At 43.5% G+C, this 22330-nt stretch overlaps 1 protein-coding gene across 6 annotated transcripts in view; it reads right to left on the reverse strand.

The window, feature by feature from the left end:
- Positions 1–22330, reverse strand: part of SMARCD3 (SWI/SNF related BAF chromatin remodeling complex subunit D3) — a 75831-nt gene that overhangs the window by 24331 nt on the left and 29170 nt on the right. For all 6 annotated transcript variants that reach the window (XM_088171448.1, XM_088171519.1, XM_014890428.2 and 3 more), the window contains 3 exons: positions 15600–15820; positions 12500–12542; positions 2264–2386 (listed from right to left, as the gene is read on the reverse strand). In XM_088171448.1, coding sequence (XP_088027574.1) covers positions 2264–2386; positions 12500–12542; positions 15600–15811 — 378 coding nt within the window. In that variant the 5' untranslated portion in view covers positions 15812–15820. The remainder of the gene's footprint in view (positions 1–2263; positions 2387–12499; positions 12543–15599; positions 15821–22330) is intronic.

Genomic DNA, 22330 nt, shown 5'->3' on the forward strand with positions numbered 1-22330 from the left:
TGCTCTGCAGATAAGGAATTCTGAGACTCTCATGGCAGGGGCAATCCAAGAATGCAGGACTGGTTGAAGAAGACGAGAGCACACAGCAGTGCCCAACCAGCAGCAAACTGCCAAGGCAGGAGCTAAACTGGAAAAGCTGGCAGCTGAAGGGGGCTGCTGACAGTAGTCAAAGGAGCTGACAGGTGGGGAAGGCCATTTCCCCCTTCAACAGCTGCACAAACCCCAGGTCTCCTCACTTCTTGAGCCATCCCACAGTTATCACCTGGTTCAAGAGTGCAACTGCTATCAGGAGATCCAAGTAGAATCAAAAGGCCAACAACAACAACAAAAAAACCACAACCAAAAAACCAAAACAATCAAACAAACAAAAACAACACAAACAAAAAACTTCTCCCTATAATTTCGAATAGTTAGTCTTCAGATAGAAAAAACCCCCAGCCTGAGCAACACTAGACCATAAATCTGTGGTTCCCTACGACTGTTTCTAGCTCAATCACTGTGACGAACACTGTATCTGCAATTACAGCTGATAACTCTGAGAAATCCTGCACGTTCCCTACATAACTTCACACACCTCAGACAAATTCATATTTCTTCTAGGATTACAATCCCAGTTTGAGAATCACTGTTTTAAGGCAAATATTTCAAAATGACAACAGCTTTAACAAGAGATGGAAATGCAGTGATAACTTCTATTCCTGTCAGCAATTCTGCAACTATAATAAAATAGAAATACTTAACATTAAGAAAAGCCCAAGTTTATCTAGGTGCAGCCTTATTTTGACAGGTCTGATACCTATATGCTAGGACTACCTACACATGAATTTGAAAAGCATCTGTTTGATCATTCTCTAGATGTTAACTGAGTAAATGATATTGAAAATGTGTTTGCTGAGTCCTAGTTGGAAACAGAATTTTCTGTCTACAGTTTCCTAGAATGTTGTGTCTCCTACACTCTTCCCTATCCCAGACACTGAATATCTCCATTACACACCTTACACAGCTAGGACACTGTTATTTCCGGTTAATTCCCTCTTTAAAGAGTTTGCCACAGAATAAATAACTTCCTTCTGATTTACGAATTCAAGTCAAAGTCTTCAATCACCTTTAGATATGACCAGATTCCAAGCTAGTTTAGAAGAATGGTGTTCTACCCATATCAAGAAGGTAAGACAAATGATTCCTTTGAGAGTACAGTCTACTACGTGCAACACTTTTTAAGAATGAACTCACGATTTAGACCGTCCACAATTCAGTTTCCAATCTATCTAGGTGTTAGTGGAACTTAATAGTTTCTTTTTTGTTTGTTTGTCTCACATGTATCAACTGGAAAAACACCAAGAGATAAAAGCCTTCCACATTTTATCAGATACTTGTACAGAGACAAAGACAATTGATCTTTGTTAGGCTGACTCCCATCACTGTGGTATAGACAAGATTGATAGCTTTATGTCACAGCAGACATACAGCTACAAAACCCTTCATTCCATGGGAATAATTAGAGGAATGGAGTATGAGCTACCCAATACATTCACAAGAACTGAAATGAGACATGAAAATAAATTCTTCACAATGAAAGTAGGCAAAAATGGTAACAGACTGCCTAATGAGGCTGTGAAACCTCCACTCTTACAGATTTTCAACTCAACAAGGCCTTGACAAGCCTGTTTTTAGCAGAAAGTTGAACTAAATAACTTCCAGTTTCCTCCTATCTAAACTCTTCCATGGTTCCAATGAATAGACTCCAAAAACTTAGACCATTTCAGGGGGATATTAGGAAGAGAGAAGTGCTGGACTTGATCTATTAAAAACTGCAGAAAATGTCATCCATTATTTTCTTACACAAATAATAATTTCTATAAGTAATTCTTCCCATTGTATGTTCTGCTATACCACAAGCTGTGCTTTTGACCAAATTTGAATTGGAAACGTAACACATACCTTCAGCACACCCCTCTAATCCCTTATTTTCTCTTTTTTATAATTTTAATACAAAGTTCCCAAACCAGTGTTTATCATTTATCCCTAGCCTATTATTCCACTTATTAAAGACTTTCAGAAGCTAGAGCTAGTAATAGCCACAGAATTTTCCTTACCACTTTTCTATGCATGCTGATTCCCAGCTGTTTGCGCTTAGGAGCTTTGTCTGACCCATTCCAAAGCATTTCTGCTAATGGGACTTTTAGTGGGAAGCTATTTCCACCATTTACTACAAGAATTGTTTTCCTCCCCTGACACAATCAAAAATTTTTTCCCAACATACCTTCATTGGCCTCTTCAGTGCCTCCTGAATATCCACGCGCTTCCGCATAATGGTCTGGTCTAGTTTGCGCTCAAAGGCCAAGAGATCCATGTAGGCCTGGGACTCAGGAACCAGCTCCCGGATCTGAGAAGGAAGCAAGGAATATCCAAGCACTGGAAGCACACATCTGCCATGTTCCAGAACAGCAATACTGACACATTCCCAGCCCTTGGACAGAGGTGCCCAGAGGAGCCCTCCCTCCGACAGCAGCTCCCAGAGAGCAGAGCAAGTCTCAGTGGCATGGGACAAAAGCACAGACTCAAAAGTGGGAGCACAGAACTGAGGCCAATGCATTCTGGAAGAGCTCACCTGAATCCACAAGGCCTGAATTATAGCTGTTTTTTTCAAGTGAGGCTTAGCTAGCAGAAGCCAGGGAGCCACTACTCTTGGCAATCCAAACTACAGTGAATTTGTCCAGTTCGAAACTAAGAGTGCTGCATATATCTAGACCAAAAGACAGATTTTAGTCTTAGAACACCCCTAGATGAAAAGAGGGGGGCTGTTCATGTTGATGTTTCCAAAACAAGTGTTAACCACTGTAAGTAAAAACTGCCATGTAGCATGCCTGCCTTTGTCAGCACGTCTTTCTGGCTGAGGTGGAAGTGACCGTCACATCAAAGTTTCAACATCACCAGCTATCAGGTGTCAACTTATGGTCCTGCCAACTTTCATTGGTATTTTAATACATTAGTTAACTATATTAGTTCTATTGACAATCCCTCCTTTTTATTTTCTCTTTTACAAGGAAGTTAGCAGAGGATCAGCTATGAAGTAGGTGGGAAGGAAGACCTAATGAACTGAGCTTAGAAATAGTTAAGTATACTCTCAAATTAAAATGTTGATGCTTAATTTGGAATAACTCATGCAGAAAAACCATTAAAAAAAGGTACTATAAGGTACTAATTAAAATAGATCTATTAGACATTCTATTTCTACAGTGTTCACTCTAGCTTTCACTTATTTAACAAAAATATTTAATTGTTATAACATTTCCATAGGAATTAAAAGGGAGTTGGTATTCGTGCTTTGCTTTAGAATCAGGATTAGTTACAGTTAAAATTATAGTTTACATCTGGTGTAAGACACAAACACCTATGTGAGAGACACCAGGCATGCACCTGTTCCCCATGTCCTGCAAGGACATGAGAACTTTTGTATGAGGTCATGCCAGCAGCTGGCTCTCCTAGTATTGCATCTCAGGTTTCAAGGTTTCAAAGTTGCTGCCTTTTAGTACCCCAAATAGCTCAAGGCAGAGCGTTCCAGAACCTCACCAGGCAATGTGGGAGGAAGAACTTCCTTTAGTTCATTTGGAACCTGCCATGCATGAGTTTTATTTGATGCCATTTCCCTGCACTGCTGGAACAGCAGAGGGCAGGCATTCCCTAGGCATCTTTGCCATACGTTTTACAGGTTTTTGTCATCTCTTTCTTAATAATTTTCTTTTCCAGCCTGAAGAAGAAAATTTCTCCCTGCTGTATTTTTAGACTGACTAAGATTATCAAATAAATGTCTCTTTCAACTTACTCTGTTTGTTTTGAGATGTAGAATACCTGCTTTACTTACAACAAGATTGATACTTTGGAAAAGCAGAAACCACAGAGCAAAAACTCTGTTCAGCTTTAGCCAAACCATTATATTTTTAACTGCTTATATGCTTTCTCAAAATGTTAGTATCAGCAGAATAATAAAGGAAACATGAGCACCAAGAGCAAGCATTACCCTGGAAACATCAAGGAATTGACAGACAGCTTGCAGAGTAAGGGCAGTGAGTGCAAACCTTGGGGCACAACAGAACACCCCAATGTTTGTTTCCTGTTCTGCACAGATGAAAAAAATATTCCTCAGTTCCTTGCCTGAGGGAATTAATCATGGTGTGCTGCAGTCAATTAAAAATTCTGGACCAAAAAAGTCATTTCAGACCTTTAATGCCACGTGCCATCAGAGTCAGTTCGTGAACCCCTGGGGCACATGGTGAAGCAGGGAGAGGCCTACAGAGTCCTTAAGATACAGCCTATACAACACAAGCGATACAACCTTTCCAGCTGGCTCAAAGGGTACTACACCCAGGATCTAACAGAATTTCTAGGAAGTTTACAGAAACAGTAGAAACCTTCAATAAATATTTTTATGCCATACTTTTACATCTTTTATCACATTAAAGTGAAAGGGTTATTTCCTACTCCATTCCTATAACCCAACTGGATGTTAAATATTATATGTTAAAAAGCACAAACAGTTTAAAATCAGCCAAAGACAAAACTGCATCTAACTCCGCAGGCTGAGAGAGCATTTGAGAGAAGAATTGTACTTGCTGTGTTTGTATTCTTCTCTAGGGATGTGTTATGGTCACAGCAAAGATGCGATTTTGGACTAGATCAAAGGCTCACTCAGGCCAGTTTTGGCAGCTCTCACAGTCTTTTGCTTTCTCACCCTACTAATGAAATAATCTTTTGGAGGCATGATAGTGCTTATGTGATAAGGATCTGTGCAGCCTACCTAATTACTTCTCCTCCATGGTTTGCCCTAACTGAAATGTTCACAGCTCCATGCAGGTCTACACTCTTCTACAAAAATTCTAACTATAAATGTGGAAAGAGTATTTCAGTACATAAATTCTCCATTCTGGCCTTTATCTAATTGAAGAAGTTCCAGAGAGGACCTAGCAGAAGCAGCATCTCATCAGCCAAGGTGTTGAAATATATATAGTTACACTTTATCTTAGAATTCCAGGGATGACTGGAAGAGATTACTATTAACATTAGTAAGACAGTGTCTTTCTTGAGACTGCAGTTGTTCATCTATTATGAAAATTCAAACGTTTCAAACTTTTGAAGACTAGTAAGAAGCAATTATTACTAAATTTTGCATTTTTATCCTTGATTCCTGTAAGTTTTTTTATCAATGGTGACAAAAAAATGGCCAACTTGCAAGTGAGGGCAGTGTGGAAGGAATGGCATGATGGGAGAGTCTCTTACAATTTCCTTGTAGGAGCAGTACAATGTGAGGAATCCACTACACCTGCCTGTAAACGGATGTGCAAGGCTTGTGAGACCAGAAACCAAGGAACAGCTGCCACACTACAAATCCTGGGATACAAACATTATTTTTGGATAGATTGGAAGGCAATGACAGCAGTCAGCAGCCTGGGGAAAGCAATGAGGAAGCCTTCTGCAAGAAGTTCAGCAGCAGAAGGAACGCTAAAGAAAAAACCCGGTCTGGTTCTGCCGCTCGTGTCGAAAGCCACAGAGAAGGCTCCCCATTGTCTCTGGCTCCATTGCTCCTGGCTGAGTGCTGTCCTCAGCCTCCCACGGTCCTGAGCTCAAGCCAGCCAGGGCAGCAGGGCTGTGCACAGGGATTCTGACAGGCTGCAGAAACAGGACGGCACTGCAGCACAGGAACAGCTCTGCTCCTGGCATGGAATGACACCGTGCAGGGCAGGGCACAGGTGGGCATCGGTGGGGTAGGAAACAGGTTGGCAGGAGAGGACTTGGGGGCCCCGATGGACAAACAACAAGTGCAGAAGGCAGCTGTGGGGGGTAAGGCAGCCACAGCAAAGCCAGCTGCAAAAGGGACTGTATTAGTGCAGGTACCACCATCAAGGCCAGGAAAGAGGCTCTTCCTTGCTGGGCCACGCTGGTGAAACTGGATCTGGACTGGTGGGCACAGGACCACAGAGATGTGACACTCTGGAGCGAGGCCTGCAGAGAGGCTCGGTAGGATGGGGCCTGGAGCACAGACCTGCCGAGAGAAGCTGCAAGAGCTTCTGCAGCCTGGAGAAGAAAAGGGAAAAGGAGATGGCCTGGGAGAGCACGACGGCCACACGGACTGGTGAAGCACAGACAGGGCCAGCCTCCCCTTGGAGGTGCATGAGATTAGGCTGAGAGGCAACAGAAACTCACTGCACCATGGGCAATTCACTCCCTATAAGGAACTGCTTTGCAGAAAAACCTCTGACAAAACAAACAAAACACATGAGGGTATTAAAACCTTGGAACAGGCCGCCAAAGAATGCTCTGGAGTGTCCATCCTTGGCTGGAGGTATTCAGAACCCGTCTGGACAAGGTCCTGAGCATGCTGATATAATTTGAACCTGTTCTGTATAACAGCTGGCCTGCACAAACGTCACAGGTCCTATTGTTGTGCACCTCCAAGGTCCCAGAAAAAAACCCCAATAAATAAAATTGGATCTATTTCAGGCAGGAACAATTGAAGCTGCATTCTTCAGTGACTAAGCAGGACAAACAAAACAGTTTCGGCAATCTTGATTTTAAAAAAGGCAGTAAAACCCACTAATAAATAGAGATTTGGCAGCTTCTTTAGAATTAGGCTACCCTAGAATTTCCGTCTTTGAGAGAGGTAACAAAATCCAAGATCTCTTGCTCCTCCAAGTCTGACAAGCTTGATCCTTAGCCGTTTTTTCACTGCCTACGGGAGATGGACATAACCCACACATTTCACAGGTATTGTTGAGAACCAGAATTCTTATATGTTAAGTGTCAGTGACTGAAGTCTGACTTGGCAGCTACTGGACAGTTTCCCTGCTAGGAAACTTTAGCCTATAGCTTATTGACAAAAGTGTCTCTACCTCTAAGGCTTCTATGGCGGTCAAAGAAATACAGCTAAGGGCTGACACTCCTTATAAATCATAACTGTGCCACCCTGCAACCCCTGAGAGAGAGTGGTTTGAGGAGGATTTTTTATTGACTACCACAGGGCCAGTAACACAGTCCAGTAAATTGGCAAAAGCAGCCCATGTTCTTTTGTCCTCCTCTCTTAGGAGCTGGCTAGACATTGCTGTTGCTAGGTCCTCTCAGAGCCTTCCTTCAGGCTGAACAAGGCCAGTTGTCTCGGTCTTTCCTCATGTGCTGATCCAGTCATTCGATCAACCTGACAATCATCCACTGACCACAGTCCAGTTTGCCAATATTTTTCTTGAATCCAGGATCCCAAAACTGGACACAGTGCTCTACCATTGAGATAACAAGTACTAAGCAAAGGAGAGTAATCAAGTCCCTCAATCTCTTGGCTGTGCTCCTGGCCACAGAGCTCTGGATGCTGTTAGTCACCTTGCTGACAAGGTACACCTCCTGCTCACTCGCAGCTCACTGTCCACCAGTGGCTGCAGGGCCTTTCCAGCAGTGCTGCTTCCCAGCCAGGCAGCCCTCCTCTTTCCCAAGGAAGAACATTTGACTGAGTTGACTTTCATAAAGTTCTTGTTGGTTCATTCCTCCAATGTGTCCACAAGCATATCAACTGGCTTCTCCACCCAGTGATTGGTGTCATCTGTAGATTTTATAAGCAAGCACTGTGCTGCCTCCTGCACAGAGATGCTGGACTGAACAGCTGCTGTGACCCATCCCTGCAGTACTCTGATTCAGTCAGTATCTTCTTGGCCAAGTGAAACCATTAGCCACCTTCTCAGCCTCATCATCCAAACACATGGCTGTCAGCCCATTCGGATCAAAATGTCCCAACCTGCATACAAGACTATTATGTATGAGAGAGTAGCCTTGAAAGGACATTGGCCATTTCCCTCAGATGCAGCCCATTGGGTATCATGGAGTTGAATGAGTCAAGTTTCCTCAGCTAATCCCTGGTCCTATCTCTGTCCACTGTCAGCTGTTCACTGATCACAGGGCATGGGATGCATCATTAGTGCAGACTGAACAAAGAGGGCTTTGAGTGCTTCAGACTCATTGTCTCTGTCATCACTGGATCACACAGCCCACTCAGCATGGGGCACACATTTTCCTTGGTCAGCCTTTATTACTAGTGCAAGAGCAGAAGCTTTTCTTGTCCTTGATGCCCCTTAAAGATCTCAACTACAGCTGAGCTTTGACTTTGCTGATACCATTTCCTGCATGCCCAGGCAAGGTTTCTTAACTCCCGCTTTATGGCCTGTCCCTGCTTCACTTCTTGTACATTGCCTTTTGATGTTGGGACCACCACTGTGAGTACCCTATTCTGGGCTCCTCATAAATCTGTTCATTTTCCTGCATTTAAAACAGGTTGCTCCTAAGGCTCTTAAAGACCTCCCAGCTTCCCTGAGCCACTTTGCCCTTCAGAGCTGCTTCTCAAGGAATCACACCTACCAGTTCCCTGAATAAGCTAAACTCTGCTTGTCTAAAGTCTAGGGTTTGTACTTGACTACTCTCCTTCCTCATCCTCTGCAAGATCTTGAATTTATTTCACAGCTGCTATATCCAAGGCTACCACTGATTATCACAGCCCTAACCTCTTCTTTCTTACAAGTGAATGGCAGATCCAGGTGTTCCTCACCTCTGGTTGGCTCAGATGGAGAAAGAAGTGGACAACAGCCATGCAGTGACCAAACCACAGCAGGACAGCTATTATGGCATGGGATCTGTGCAGAGAATTCCACATGGTGGTCAGTGAACAGCAGCAGCAAAAATTGACTAAATATTTGCATAAAGGAAAATTAAGTAGAGAAGATGAAAAGGAGAGGACAGGTGTACAAAAACCTGCCAGCATAGCTAAACAAAAAGTCCTCAGGAATCTGAGGCTGGGTGAGAAGAACAGCAGCCAATACTAAGAGACAAGCATGCCAGTGAAGGAGGGGCAGTTTGCTGTTTCAAAGTTGCACTCCACTCAGCAAGTTAAACCAGGAAAAGCAGAAACAGGCATAGCTATGGAGCCAGAATGGTTTTCAGCTGAGATTCTTGCATCAGAATGGGTAGGCAAGAAAGCCAAAGAAACAGAATGGCAGATCACATTCACTGGGAAAAAATGTAATTACTCAGTACTAAGAGAAAATAAGACTGACCAGAAGTAATGAGGAAGCAAGGCCTGGAGAAAGAGGTACAATTTGAGGTGCAGCCATGTGGTCTGAGGTTGAAATTGAGGCACAACTGCTAAACTTGGGTCACAAGGACAACATCAGCTCCAGAGATTTAGGTCCCCAGCTATGAATGAAGATGCCTGTGAACTTCTACAAAACTGAATGAGGGTTTCAGCGACAGCCAAGTGTGAATAAGGGGAAGATCCAGAAGTGAGGAAAATGGAGCAGGAAAGAGCTTGCTGGATAGAACTGGAGTTACGGTTAAATACACTCTAAAAAATACTAAGCCTTGTTATGTTACAGCATGTCAATGTGAACATAACCAAGTCCTTGTGTTCATTAAAATTGCATTTCAGACAAAAGATAGGCAGTCAATACAATCAACTTGCATTTAAGTAAATAATTTGATATACAGTCATAAAGGGAACCACTCCTTAAGACTGAAAAATGGGAGTTGGAACAAGACCCAGCATAGGAAAAAATTATTCTTGTACAAAAAGGAGATGTATGCTAAGAAAACTTAGTAATGATAAATTTGGGTGTCAGTGTATTGTCATTGCAAGGCAGAGGATAGTACAGAGAATGTAAGGAAGCTCAGAACTGTATAATGGAGATGGGATGAAATATAGCATTACAATGCACAGGATCATGCCTCAGAGTCTAAATCCTGCTCTAATATGGGAATTCATCAGTTGCACACAGCAGAAAGCAGAAGCACTTGTATGAGCCAATCACAGAACGACCAGAGACTGTATCAATGTGGAAAGGCCATTAAAAAAAAACAAAAAAAACCAACCAACCAACCAACCAACCAAAAAAAAAGCACAGCAATCCAAATTTGCAGTGCTATTTCCAATAGAGTTAAAAATGCAGGAGTGGCATTCAAGCACTGGTGATACTGGCAATCTGTAATACTACATATAGTTCCAGTTTCTTGAGAGTTAGATTTTAAAAGGTTGGAAAGACATTAGTTTAACCTGGAACAGATAAAACAAATGACTAAGAGGACTTCAAGAGGGGAGCCTCTCTAACTTGGCAAACTAAAAGCACTTCCTTTGCCGAGCCTAGCAAAACAAAAAAACCCAAGCTGCCAGATCAAAAGTATGTCTCAAGTGAAGAACCTAACTAGTCTTGAAGTGGCAGTGGTGTCACGGCTTCCACGACAGAGGGAACAAGGCTGGAAGTGCCAGGATATCCCATGCAGCTCCCTAATCCAATCTTCCCATGTGCAATAGTTTGCTGGGTTGACTTTTTCACACAAATATAATTAATATAATAATAGTAATAATAATAATATATTCCTGCAAAATTAAATCCTTCTCAAATAGTTGACCTAGAGTGTCTCAGTGATCCTACCCAACCAGCACTATGTTCCAGAACTATGGCACAGGCTTGACCAGAGAGATTTGTTGGAAATCCAACAAGAGGTTACCTGTGCTAACTGCCCGAGTCGTTATCCTAGTGGAGAATACTGAACGCACCTCCTTTCCCACTACTACATAAGATCATTTTCAAGAGTCAAATGCAATTAATATTGTCCCATCTCCCCTTTAAAGCTCCTAGAAAAGATAAGCAAGGATCTGCAAAAAGTCTGTGAGTAACAGGTGCTGACTGGCCGGAAAGCACTCCAGAGATAGCTCCAGAAATCCAGTTTTACCCCGTGTTTCACATGCATTCCACAGCCACCAGTGCAAATCCTCCACCTGACAGGACAATGACGTGCACAGCACACCTTCATCCCACAGATGGTGTAAGGGATTTCTTACACACTAACTGCAGCCTAACAGAGTACCTTAACCCAGAGAGGTCACACTGCTACCAGCACAGCAGCTGCACTGATAAAAGCTCCACTGCAGAAGAGACCTCTACAAATGCCTTATCACTCCATCCATTAAAGCAATTGGCTGGCAGCAACAAAGATACTGAAAAGCAAGAATATTTGGTGACAGCATGATTCTGAAAGCACCTGACATACCTGTGTAAGGCTCTACCTATTAATTGTATCTAGTAATTCTACCTATTAAAGGATCATCATGGACTTGGTAAACAGTCAGTGATCTTCTGCTGGCTAAAGTGTTTGATTATGTCTTATGCCTTTTAATCTTATAAAGGCAACAGGCAAAATAAAAACCAAAAATAAACCCACTCCCACAACCAACCAACCCAAAACAACACTAAAAGCATCTTGAAACAGACATGTTATTTCCAGCAACAGCCTCGCTATAGAGGATGTAGCATTATCTGTGAAAACAGTTTGTGTGGGACAGACTAAACTGACGGTACAAGAAACTTAGCTTTCGTTATAAAAAAAGTACAGACCACCAGCAGAGCAGGAATGAAGCTACAACACAATTACCAGAGAAGTTGCAAGTAATTCAAAGGTCTGGGTTTAACAGTAGCTTGGTCGTTTCAACACAGCAACATGAGAGATCTAATGGCTTACATATGAGAGGCTCTGCTCCCAGAAAGTGGCAGGAATAACAAGAAGAAGAAATGATCATATAACATCAGGGGTACCAAAGTGGGCTCACCTCTTCCGATGGCTGGTGGTAGGCACCTGTGAAATGTCCCAGAAGTGACTTTGGAGCCTGCCAGCAAGTTTGGGCTCACACTAGCAGTGGAGCTTGAAAACTTGAAAAGGATATGGAAGGACATGTCTGTCCAAGGGATTCTGAGCCCAGAAAAATCACCAGCAGTCAAAGCAACTGAGACTAGGATGTGACAAGGGTGTGTGTTTTGGAGCCTTTAGGGACCAAGCAGGCTCTTGGGAACTGTACTGAAGAGGGCAAAGGAAAGGAAAAAAAATGGGAATAATGAGAGAGGAGAGCAGAGAGAAATTCCAGTGTTTAGAAAGGAAGCAGAAGACGTAAGCGTTGAGGATCAAACATAGGCAGACACCAAAAACTAGACATATCCCCAGGGATAACAGAATTAGGAACTCTCCAGACAGTACAGACCCCTTGGACTCTGCTGTTTACACATGTTCACTTCAGCCCTAAGGTGGCACAATCACAAAAATCACAACCTGGCAGCTCTGCTGGGCCAGAGACCTGAGAGTGAGCCCACTCCTGAGGTAGAGGCACAGTGTGGAGCAGGTTTTGGCCAGGCTCAGGAAGGGATGAGGAGCCTTGTGCCGAGCTGGCAGCCCAGCACCGCGGTCCCTCCAGCAAGCGGCAGTGCTGGCTCGGCTAACCCAGGCACGAGGCCGCGCAGGCCGGGCTCTCCACGCTCCCAGCCCCCAGCCCGGCCACAGCCTGCCTCTCCACACTTTCACCCACTGCCTACTTACTTTTTAATTAGATTTTTAAACAAAAAGTGAGATAATTTTCTAAAATTCCTCCAACTGCACTAAGATGCTGAACTGATTGTGAAGGGAATAGGAAATGAAAGCGACTCACCCTCTGAGGGAGAATTTTGTCAGCCATCTTCCTCCTCTTGGCACTGTACATTTTTTAAAGAAAAAAACACGTTACCATGGTGACAGATCTAGGAGTAACGAGGCCACCTGCTAAATTATCCTGACATCTCCACATGCTGGTGCACAGCTGTGCATGCATCAGCAAAAGGGTCTCACCCATGCCCAGGACCTCGTACCCCTTCTCTCAGCAGCCTGGGGAGGCAGTTAGGTAAGAACAAATCAGGGCTGTCTGTTATGCATCCTGGAAAGAAGTCTGTAAGTTCTTTGATCACAGCGTCGGTGGTGCAGGGTGGCAGCATATGCAAGTGCATGTGCACACACTGCTGCTAGTCCAGAGGAGCGTGCAGGGGACAGTGTCACGTGTGGCCAGCACACACACACCTGAGCCCAGTGCCTGCAAATGGCACGTCACCTTGCTCAAACAGACAACGCACTTTTATTCCACCATGCCCAAAATTAACTACTGAAGAACACACGTATATACGTGTATTTCACATGATGTATGAAAACATGCACATATGCACACCCTTCCTTCCTTACATACATACACACTTGTTTTACTGTGACATATTTGCATGAGTGATGGACAAAGGTAAAAGACCTTACATTACCACATTTCTTCATCTTTATGAACACACATGTGGGAAGATGTATGTGTGCCTGCAGTGGGTATACATACTGTGTCCATACCCTACATGGGCACATTTCTATAGCTATGCTTTCAAAAGCACACTTGTACTCATGTACATAAACACAAATGCTTATGTGCCTGAGAAATGGTACTGTCAGGAAGACTGTCTTCAGTTCTAAGAACTGTTCAAACCCACCAAACCAGCTTTCTCTAACAGGGCCAAGAGGGAATTCAGGTCCTATTCTTCATCTCTTTAATTTGTGAGGCCTTTATCTTCAGCAGGAGACGAATCACTCCATCTGTGACAGACAAATGGGAGAAAGCAAACCACCTGCCGTCACTCTGCCATGTCACAAGGACACCCCTCCTTACTGTCTTCACACTGGAAGTCTGTCATCAGCCATGTCCACATAAAAGCTGTTTCCACGCACATTGCTGTGGCATATGCTCTTCCTACGTTTGCTGATAATAAGCCAGGGCTGAAATACCAGGTTCTTAAGACTCTTCCCCATCCCCACATAAGCCAAGGCTGAGGAACTCTTTGTGCCTGGAGGTGCAGAGGGCAGAAAATTCAGTTAGACCCAGCTTAATAGGTGAACAATGTTCCTTTTAAAAAGCGTAGGAATAATGGGAATGGAATGTTACACAGTGTGAAACTCCAATACCTTCCACAGCTCACAAAATCAAATACGCACTGAATTCTCTCTCACTTCAGAGAATCTCGAAGTAAAGACAGAGCAAGCCCCAACCTCCCAAAGGGATTGGGATATGCATGTACCTGCAACAACCCCGTAGGCTTGCAAATAAAAAGCAAGAAAAAAAACAAAGCAACATCCCCAAACAATTTGGATCTCAGCCAGTTCTTCAATAGCTTGTTACAGAAACGAGATTTTTGTCTCCCCCAAACCTGCCAAGAAAGGTAAGTGCAACTTCCTTGGCCTGTGCTAGAAAACATGGAACTCATTTACCCCCAGAATTGGACCCAAGGTGCCAGAAAAGTGTGCCTGAAAAAAGAGAATGAGAAGTGACAGAAAGGTGGAAATGAAAAAAGGGAAACCATTCAACACATTATCTGAAGGGAAGGCATGGCAGAAGAAACAGAGAAACTCTCTGAGAACCCAGGGAGCCCTAGTGTGAACTGGGCTCAAGGTAGTAGAGATTACTGCTGGGTCCCAAACTAAAAACACTGAAGTTAAGAAGAGGGGAGGGGAATTTTTTCTGTGAGTCAAGCCACCAACTTTTAGCAAATACTGTACTTTAATGTGCCCTGGAAACTAGTTAGTGACTAAAGTTTAACCTTAATTATCCAGCAGGGGCAATTTTTCAGGTTATATCCACCCTAGTACCTGAAGGCTGGTCATTATTTTGTGCAGTTCCCTGGAGAACCTCCTGGGAGGTGCTATAGAATGTGCATTTTGGCTGGTGCTGGGCAAGGCGTCCAAGATGCACATGCGCTGCTTGTGTTCATGTGCTGCACTTGCACACATTCCTTCTGTGTTTAATCTTTTTCAATTGTAACGTATTAATACTCTCAAGATCAGTGTCCTTTCCAGATGCATCCCAGACACAAGCATTCCCAAATCTGGCTTGCTGATCCAAGGTATATAACCTGGAGAGAGCAGGGCTCCTGAAGAACTGAGCTTAGAGAGTCATGTTTTACCTACAGCTGGATTCCCTGACACCACCAGAACACTGCCTGAAGCTGTATATACATCTGTAATGATTTTGCAAAAGGTAGCCCACACAGATGACTGCACCCTATGAGTGTGTGGATCACACTCAACACTCAAGATTGATGAGGTCTAATACACTGCAAAAAGAAATTAGTTAACTTATTTAAGAGAGTGTATTCAGCAATGTACATGGTGGGCATATTTCAAGAAGAAAGTTCCCTATAGAAATCCCTCTAATTTTATGAAATTATTTCCAGTGTACATTTATTTACTTTATATGTAAAAACACTTGGGACAACTGCAAGTTTTACGACCACTCTTCTGAGTGACCATAGTACAAGTATTCACATGACAAACCAAAGGTTTTTCCACTTGTGTCATTTACAAACCATTACGTTAGCCAGTTCAAAATCAGAGCAACTATACAGAACAGGCAACAAATAATACAATAATTGTACTATATTAGAAGAGAACTGTTCATTAATTCTAAAGGCTAAACATACTCAACAGATTTATGCCTAACAAACCTGCGAAGTAAAAGCAGAGTAACTTCAAAACCAGGTATTATTAAAGGTTGGTTTGTTCAAGACCATTCACACACACACAAAAAAAATAAATAAATAAAATTTACCATTGTTTTTCCAGCTTTAAAAACTGACAATGCATAGATCTTCTATTCTGTCTCATTTGATCTTAAAGGTCTTACCTACTGCTAAACAGGTACCATCTTTGCTTCCTCAAATTGCCCTCCTGTGTTTTCTTTCCAGAACACTCACCTCCTAGCTCGGTTCTGAGTGGCTTGCTGCTGCTGCTGCTGCACTTGCTGCTGCACCTGCTGCTGTTGCACCTGCTGTGGTGCAGTGCGTTTTCTTGTTGTTTCCATCACAGTCTGGGGCATCCCAGGTCGCACAGAGGGGCTTCCGACGTACTGGGGGCCTGGAGGACCCATGGGAGCCCCCTGATGGGGCATTCGGGCTCCTGATGGCATCCCAGGGCGCTGGAGGAAAAGCAAAACAGAAAGAAAAGCCAGTTCTGCTTCTGCAGCTGCCAAGACGTTTGTACATCATGCAACACGGGCCCCAACAGGTTCCCCGTTTTGACTGTGCTGAGAAGCACTAAGCACCAACACAAAGCACACGAGCTCTGTGGCTGGTGTATCTTGGATGCCACAGAGAGGCATCTGGGGATAAAGCAGGCAGGAAACACGCAGGTGAAATACTAGGCTTGGGAAAACACTCAGTGGTCAGGAGCATACCCGGAGCAGGTCACAGCTGGGAGCTGTGCCTTCAGCCCGAGGAGAACAGCCCATGGCAGGCACACACAGCCCAGACTGGTGCAGCTCCCGTGCTGCTCAGAGCTGTGAGCACGCTGCCACTGCACTGCACTGCCGAGCAGGCAGCTCTCATCAGCTGGAGACACAAACCAGCACAGGCAACACACCAGCAGAAACATTTTCCATTAAGAGCTTCTGCCTCGCCTACACCAGAGAGCAGTGTAAGTTCATAATGCAACACAAATCCTTTAAGAAAAAGGTCATGTCTCCGATCAAGCCTTTAAAAGAAATAAATTTTAAAAAATAAATGGATGTGGTCGTTTGTCAGCAGCCCCTGTAGGCATTCTAAAGCCCTGCCATTTATGTTGACTTCTGTATGCTCTTGAGAGACACTGGTTCAAATCACAAGCTTAATGCTTACAAGACACACAGTAAACCCAACTCTGAATTCTAAAAGTTTATAGTCATCAAGGAAAACCACCAGTAAAATAATTATTGCCTCTAAAATGCAACTCAAAATAGAGAGACGAGCTTAGTCTCATACTGAGAATTATCAATATGTATATGTCCACATATATGCAAAAATACAGCCACGCACACTCTTCTAGGCATTTGAGCCAGGATGAGAATAAGAATAACCATACAACAAAAGGCCTTTGAAAGCCAAGTCCCTCTACAAAGTCTTTTAAGGAAACCAAGAGGCAATGGCATCCATTATGGATAAACAATTGGTTAAAGGATAGAAATGAGGCAAAAGTAATAGGTTCTGAAAATAAATGAAAGGCACATGTAAAATTCTGCCAGGACTTCTCCTTTTCAGCACATTTAAAACAACCTGGAGAAAAAAAAAAAAAAAAAAAAAAAAAAAAGACAAGACCTAAAGAAGTTTGTTGGTAATGCTAAGTTATTCATGCTGGCAAGGATGAAGGCCAGCTTCAAGAACTGCAGAAGGACTTTATGAGACAGAATGACCACTTAAAAGGAAGATGCAAATGTAGTTCAATACATATTGAACTGAATTACAAAAGGGGAAAAAACAATTCAAGAATCACAGACAAAGTGATAGGCCCTAAGCTGATTGCTCTCCAGCAGAACCAAGATCTTGTTTAAACAGACACTTCCAGAAAAATATCAGTTTGCTGGTTACTAGAGGTCAAAAAAGTCATAAAGAAATAAGAAACAAGAGTGGAGGGAACAGAGAATATCAGTGTGCCATGGCCATGATGTGTCCACAAGTGAAGGTCTGTGTGCAGCTCTGGCTCCTGCAGCTCAGTGATGGCAGAGCAGAGCTGAAACAAGGACAATGAATGGCACAGAAATTCTTAACGTACGGAACTGCATCCATGGAAGTAAAGGTAAATATATTGTGACTTTTCATTTGGAAAGAGGTGATCCAAGGCAATCTAAAGGGGCATTTGCCAGAGCTCTACAGAATCACGTGTGGCCTGGGGAGGACAGTCGGGTATTGACTGTTCACTGCCCCTGCAGAATACTGAACCCTGGCCACCAGCAGAGGAGCCAGGCTCACAGAGCACTGGAGGGGTGAGTTTGTCACACCGTGGATATGAGCCTGTGGAACCCTCTTCCAAAGGGGTGCTAACAACATGGGAGACACACTTGTCTCAATAGTTGCAGACTGAGAAAGTACCTGGGAGAAATACACTACCAGACCCCCAAGTGAGATGTGCGCACCCCTGAGGGTATGCAAGCCAGTCCACCGGGGGTGGGAAGAAAATATTTAGTACACAGTCAACATATATAATTATTTTTTAAAGTTTATTTCATCTTTATCTCATAATTTCTATTATTTCTAAATATATAACTACGCATTATAATAAAACATAATTCTAAAAATAATTTCGACCCACATCTCCAAATTAACCACTCAAATCCACTATAGCTCCCAAAGCCCCAGCTCAGTGCCTCCCTGATTATCACAAGTCTTAGATATTCCTCACATTTGTATCTATAAAGGAAACTGGAGAAAGGAGAGGACTGGATGATCATCAAAGAGTCAATATGGGCTATAACTGGCAGGGACAGAGTAGCAAGGCAGGAGGTAGGAGAGTCACCAGCGCAGGAATCCAAGCAGGTGAATTCAGCACGTGTCAGCATAAGGAAGCAATGGCAGGTATGACCATGGAGAGAGCAGCAGGCAGCAGACAGACCAAACTGCAGCTTTGTGCCAAGCTCCAAAAGTCTTCTGCCACAAGCCTGGAGCCCGGAGAACAGCTGGAAGGGAACAGTGCTTTCTGTTCCCGTGTAGGCGCCCCCACCCTCTCACCCAGGCAGAGTCAGCAGAAAGAAATGGCCCAGAAAATGCTTCTGTCTTGAGCCTGCATTTAAGATCTGTCATCTGTCAAGCCACACACTGAGGCCTCCTTCCAGCAAAAGGCAGACCACCGGGCCAGCTGCTGCCTGTCAGTCAGCTAGGGACATCTGACAGTCATTCAGAGGAGCCCCGGATCCTGAGCACAGCCATCTCATGAAGACTCCCTGGCCACATGGATAAAACCGAATGCCCACTTTGCTGCTGCTCTAAAGGACAACTTAGAGTTTGAAGAGCAAGGTCAGCAAGCTAAATCTACTCTTGGTCTTCTGTCTTTGAACTTCCTTCAGTTTCCTTTGTTAAGCACTAAAATAGTGAAACACAGAGAAAGGACAAACCTGAGAAAAGAGAGGCAGCTCTAGCAAAAGCACATTCGATCTCATCCCCTGACTGCCTCATTCCTTCCCCTCTGTTCTCATGTTCCTACCTCCGATATCACTCATAGATAAAATATTACTCACTATGCAACTGTGCAACTGTTTTCCTGCTGCAAGCCCACCAGACTCCCAAGATACAGAAATGCTTAACCTATTTAAACTTTTATAAAAGAAGAACATACAAACAGTATCTCACCTTATCTAAAAGCTTATTTTGCTCTCAAACACGCGTGTGAGACAAGACAGTGATGAACAATACATCAAATTTTTTACATTAAAAAAAAAAGTCTTCATACTGAAGAGTACTCCAATATCATTATGACTTTTGAAAGGAATCTTGAAGGTGCACCTCTCTACGGGTTAGTATCTATCTCTCCCCCTCTTCCTCAGCAGGATGGAATCTGTCTTAAACAAGAAGCATCCATGGGAAACGCTGCAGTGCAGAACAGCACTGACACATCCTCCTTCCTGGGAAACCATCTACCTGAGACCCCCATCCCTGACCCACCTCTGTTTGCACACACAATCCCATCTCTTTTTTACCTTCATTGATTCCATTTACATGTATAAATCTGCACAAACACCTCACTGGACAGAGGACAAAACCACTGTGGGCCATAGGAAACGAGGAAGACACAGCCTGTCCCCAGCTGAAGGGACCACTCTCACAGCTCTGAGAAGGTGAAGCAGAGAGAGGAGCAGAGGTGAGGCACAGCAGCAAGGCAAAGACAGTACAGGGCACAAAGGCACATGAGCACTATTGCATGCACGTGTCCCGGTCCCCAGGAGTTCTGCTGATTGCCTGGGCACGGCCCATCACTGCTCTGGCTACAGCTGTTCAAGCCTGAGCATGCTGCCAGTGCAGAGAACACCACCTCCGACACATGCTGCCACAGCCCCTCACTGCCTTCCACTGACCAGTTTCCAAAGCCACGTTTGGCTTGTCTGCTGTCTTCCTTGCCTGAACTTCCTGTCACATCAGAGCTCTGCCTCTGTCCTCTTTGTCATCCTTAAGTGAACTTCTGTCTGACAGCAGTAACAAGACAACATTAGAGCAGTGCTTTTCCACATTCTTCTACTGCAGTCTTTTGTCAGGGGATGTGCATCACAGAAGTCAAAACACGGAAGCAGAAAAAAAAAAGGAGTCCTGTCTGGACATACCAGTAAGAGGAAAATAACCTGGAGAACTGACAGGTGAAAGTAAAAGAAAGTGTCAAGAAAAGTAAAGCAAAAACACCCACAAGAGGACTCAGAGAGTGAACAGAGAGCCACGAGTTGCTGCATTGCAGCTGAGTGCTGAGCTGCACTTACAGCAATCTCCTGTCCTGACAGACTCCATCCACCTCAGCACCACACAGGAGGCTCCTGTGGCTGGCTCGTGAGGAACAGCCACCAGCTTCCTGTTAACAGAGACACTGACAGATTTTGAGAATAACCACCACCACCAAGTATACAAACAGCATATTTCTTAACTAAAAAGGAGCCTCCAAGAAAGATGGAGAGAGACTGTTTACAAGGGCCTGGAGTGACAGAACAAAAGAGAAGGGCTTCACACTGGCAGACAACAGATATAGATTAGAAGAAAATTCTTTACTTATGAGGGTTGTGAGGCCCAGATTGTGGTTGCCTCATCCCTGGAAGTGTTCAAATCCAGGCTGGATGGAGCTTGGAGCAATCTGGTCTTGTGGAAGATGTCCCTGCCCACAGCAGAGAGGTGGGACAAGATGATCTTTAAGGTCTCTTCCAATCCAAATCTATTCAATTCTAAACCCTTCAAATTCTATGATTTCTACAGGGCATAAACAAAAGGAAGAGGAGATACCTGATGCTGTCTGGAATTAAGAATGAGTAACTAGAAGTACCTGGAACCATTACGATATTTAGACTAGATTAGTACTGTGTGATGGCAACAAGTTTCTGATTGCACAAATAGTTTCCCAACTGGATGTATTGTTACAAAATGGACTCTTAGAAGTACAACAAATAAAACTGCCACAAGGCTTCTCTCCTCCTTACAATTATAGATGTTACTTCATGAGTTCCCTTTTTTAATGTCTGTGAATCTTTTAGAGGCTTAGTAAGCTGAAACTTTAGTATCACAATTCTTGCTTCCTGCCATCTCCCAAAAGCTCTCAGTCTGTAAGTCCAAGGTACCACACATTTTAATACAATGTTCACAACAATCCAGAAGTCTTTAACTTAGAAAACATCCCATCTGCAGAACTGTGAACTGGAACATGAAATGAGGTTCAGTTCTATTTCATGTGTGTCTGTTCACAGCTCAGAATAATCTGCCACCAAGCTCAAGTAGAGCACTGGGATGCAACCAAAAAAAAAAAAAAAAAAAAAAAAAATCAATCAAGACAAAACAACCAAAAAGAAAACAAAAAAGTCTTTAGAATTGAAACAAATACACCTTACAGACCAGCTTTGAGTTTCACCAGCTTTAACAGATCTGATCATACCACTGCTGTGATCAAATGTATGGAAGGGATTTTGTGTGAAGAACTACCAGAACGCACCTCTTTAAAAAAAGAATGGCTTGGAGAGGAAGACGAACAACAGAGCACAGCAACACCATGACTAGCTTGGAGAGAGAGGAAGCTGGTCAAGAGCTCGTTGTCTCTTCCCTTACAATAATCCAACAACACTTGGCAGGATCAGACAATTCCTTATGCAAGATAAACTGAAAAAATTCCTGACAGAATTTTAGAAGAAGTTTAGAAGAGTTCAGAAGACACCAACAGACTAACCTCCCTAAATAAAATCCACATAGAGGCACTACACAGAGGGCAGCTTTGGGTGAGAAAGCTCCCAAGCTGCAAATCAGAGTATTCTTAAGAACGATCACTGAGGCTTTGCCTTGTTCCTGTACTTCCATGCTGCCTTCCACTGCCCCCATTCTACGTGGGATACTGAACTAAACAATCCTGACTATTTTCATATTTCTACAGTTGTTGTTTTGGTTTTCCCAGGAAGAGAAGAGCAATTCAAACATCTCACAGATCCATTTTATCCACACACCTATATGTATCAGCAAATCCGTTTTCTCAACCAGTAACTTAAATTTGTTTAACAAGCCCATATTGCACAAAATCACACTGATCACAATTAAAGCCTTGACTAACATTAATATGATTTTATTTTCCTCATTATTTATGAACTTTTCTCTATTTGACAGCCTGAAACCAGTCCATGACTAGAAAAGGACAAACCTTCAGTCTCTACCAGAAGCTTGCTCACACAGTTGAACACTGTACAAGGTTTTCACTGTAGCTGTCCTTTGCAGCTACCTTCCCAATCAAATTCCTTGCTGTAAGGTCCCTTGATTCCTTCAGGCTGCCCTAGTTGCCCCAAATACCTCCTTGTTTACCACAACAGGGAACATGCACACAGCAAACCAGTGCCTCCATTCCAGGCCCCGTTCCCTGAGGATGCCCTGGCAGAGAGAACCACGCAGGGAGCTCTGTGGTAGAAAGCGAACAAACTGTCCAAAACAAACAGTTCATGAGGCTCTTTTCTACCATT

The sequence above is a fragment of the Sturnus vulgaris genome, chromosome 1 (genome assembly GCF_052056855.1).
Source record: "Sturnus vulgaris isolate bStuVul1 chromosome 1, bStuVul1.hap1, whole genome shotgun sequence".
Classification (NCBI taxonomy): domain Eukaryota; kingdom Metazoa; phylum Chordata; class Aves; order Passeriformes; family Sturnidae; genus Sturnus; species Sturnus vulgaris.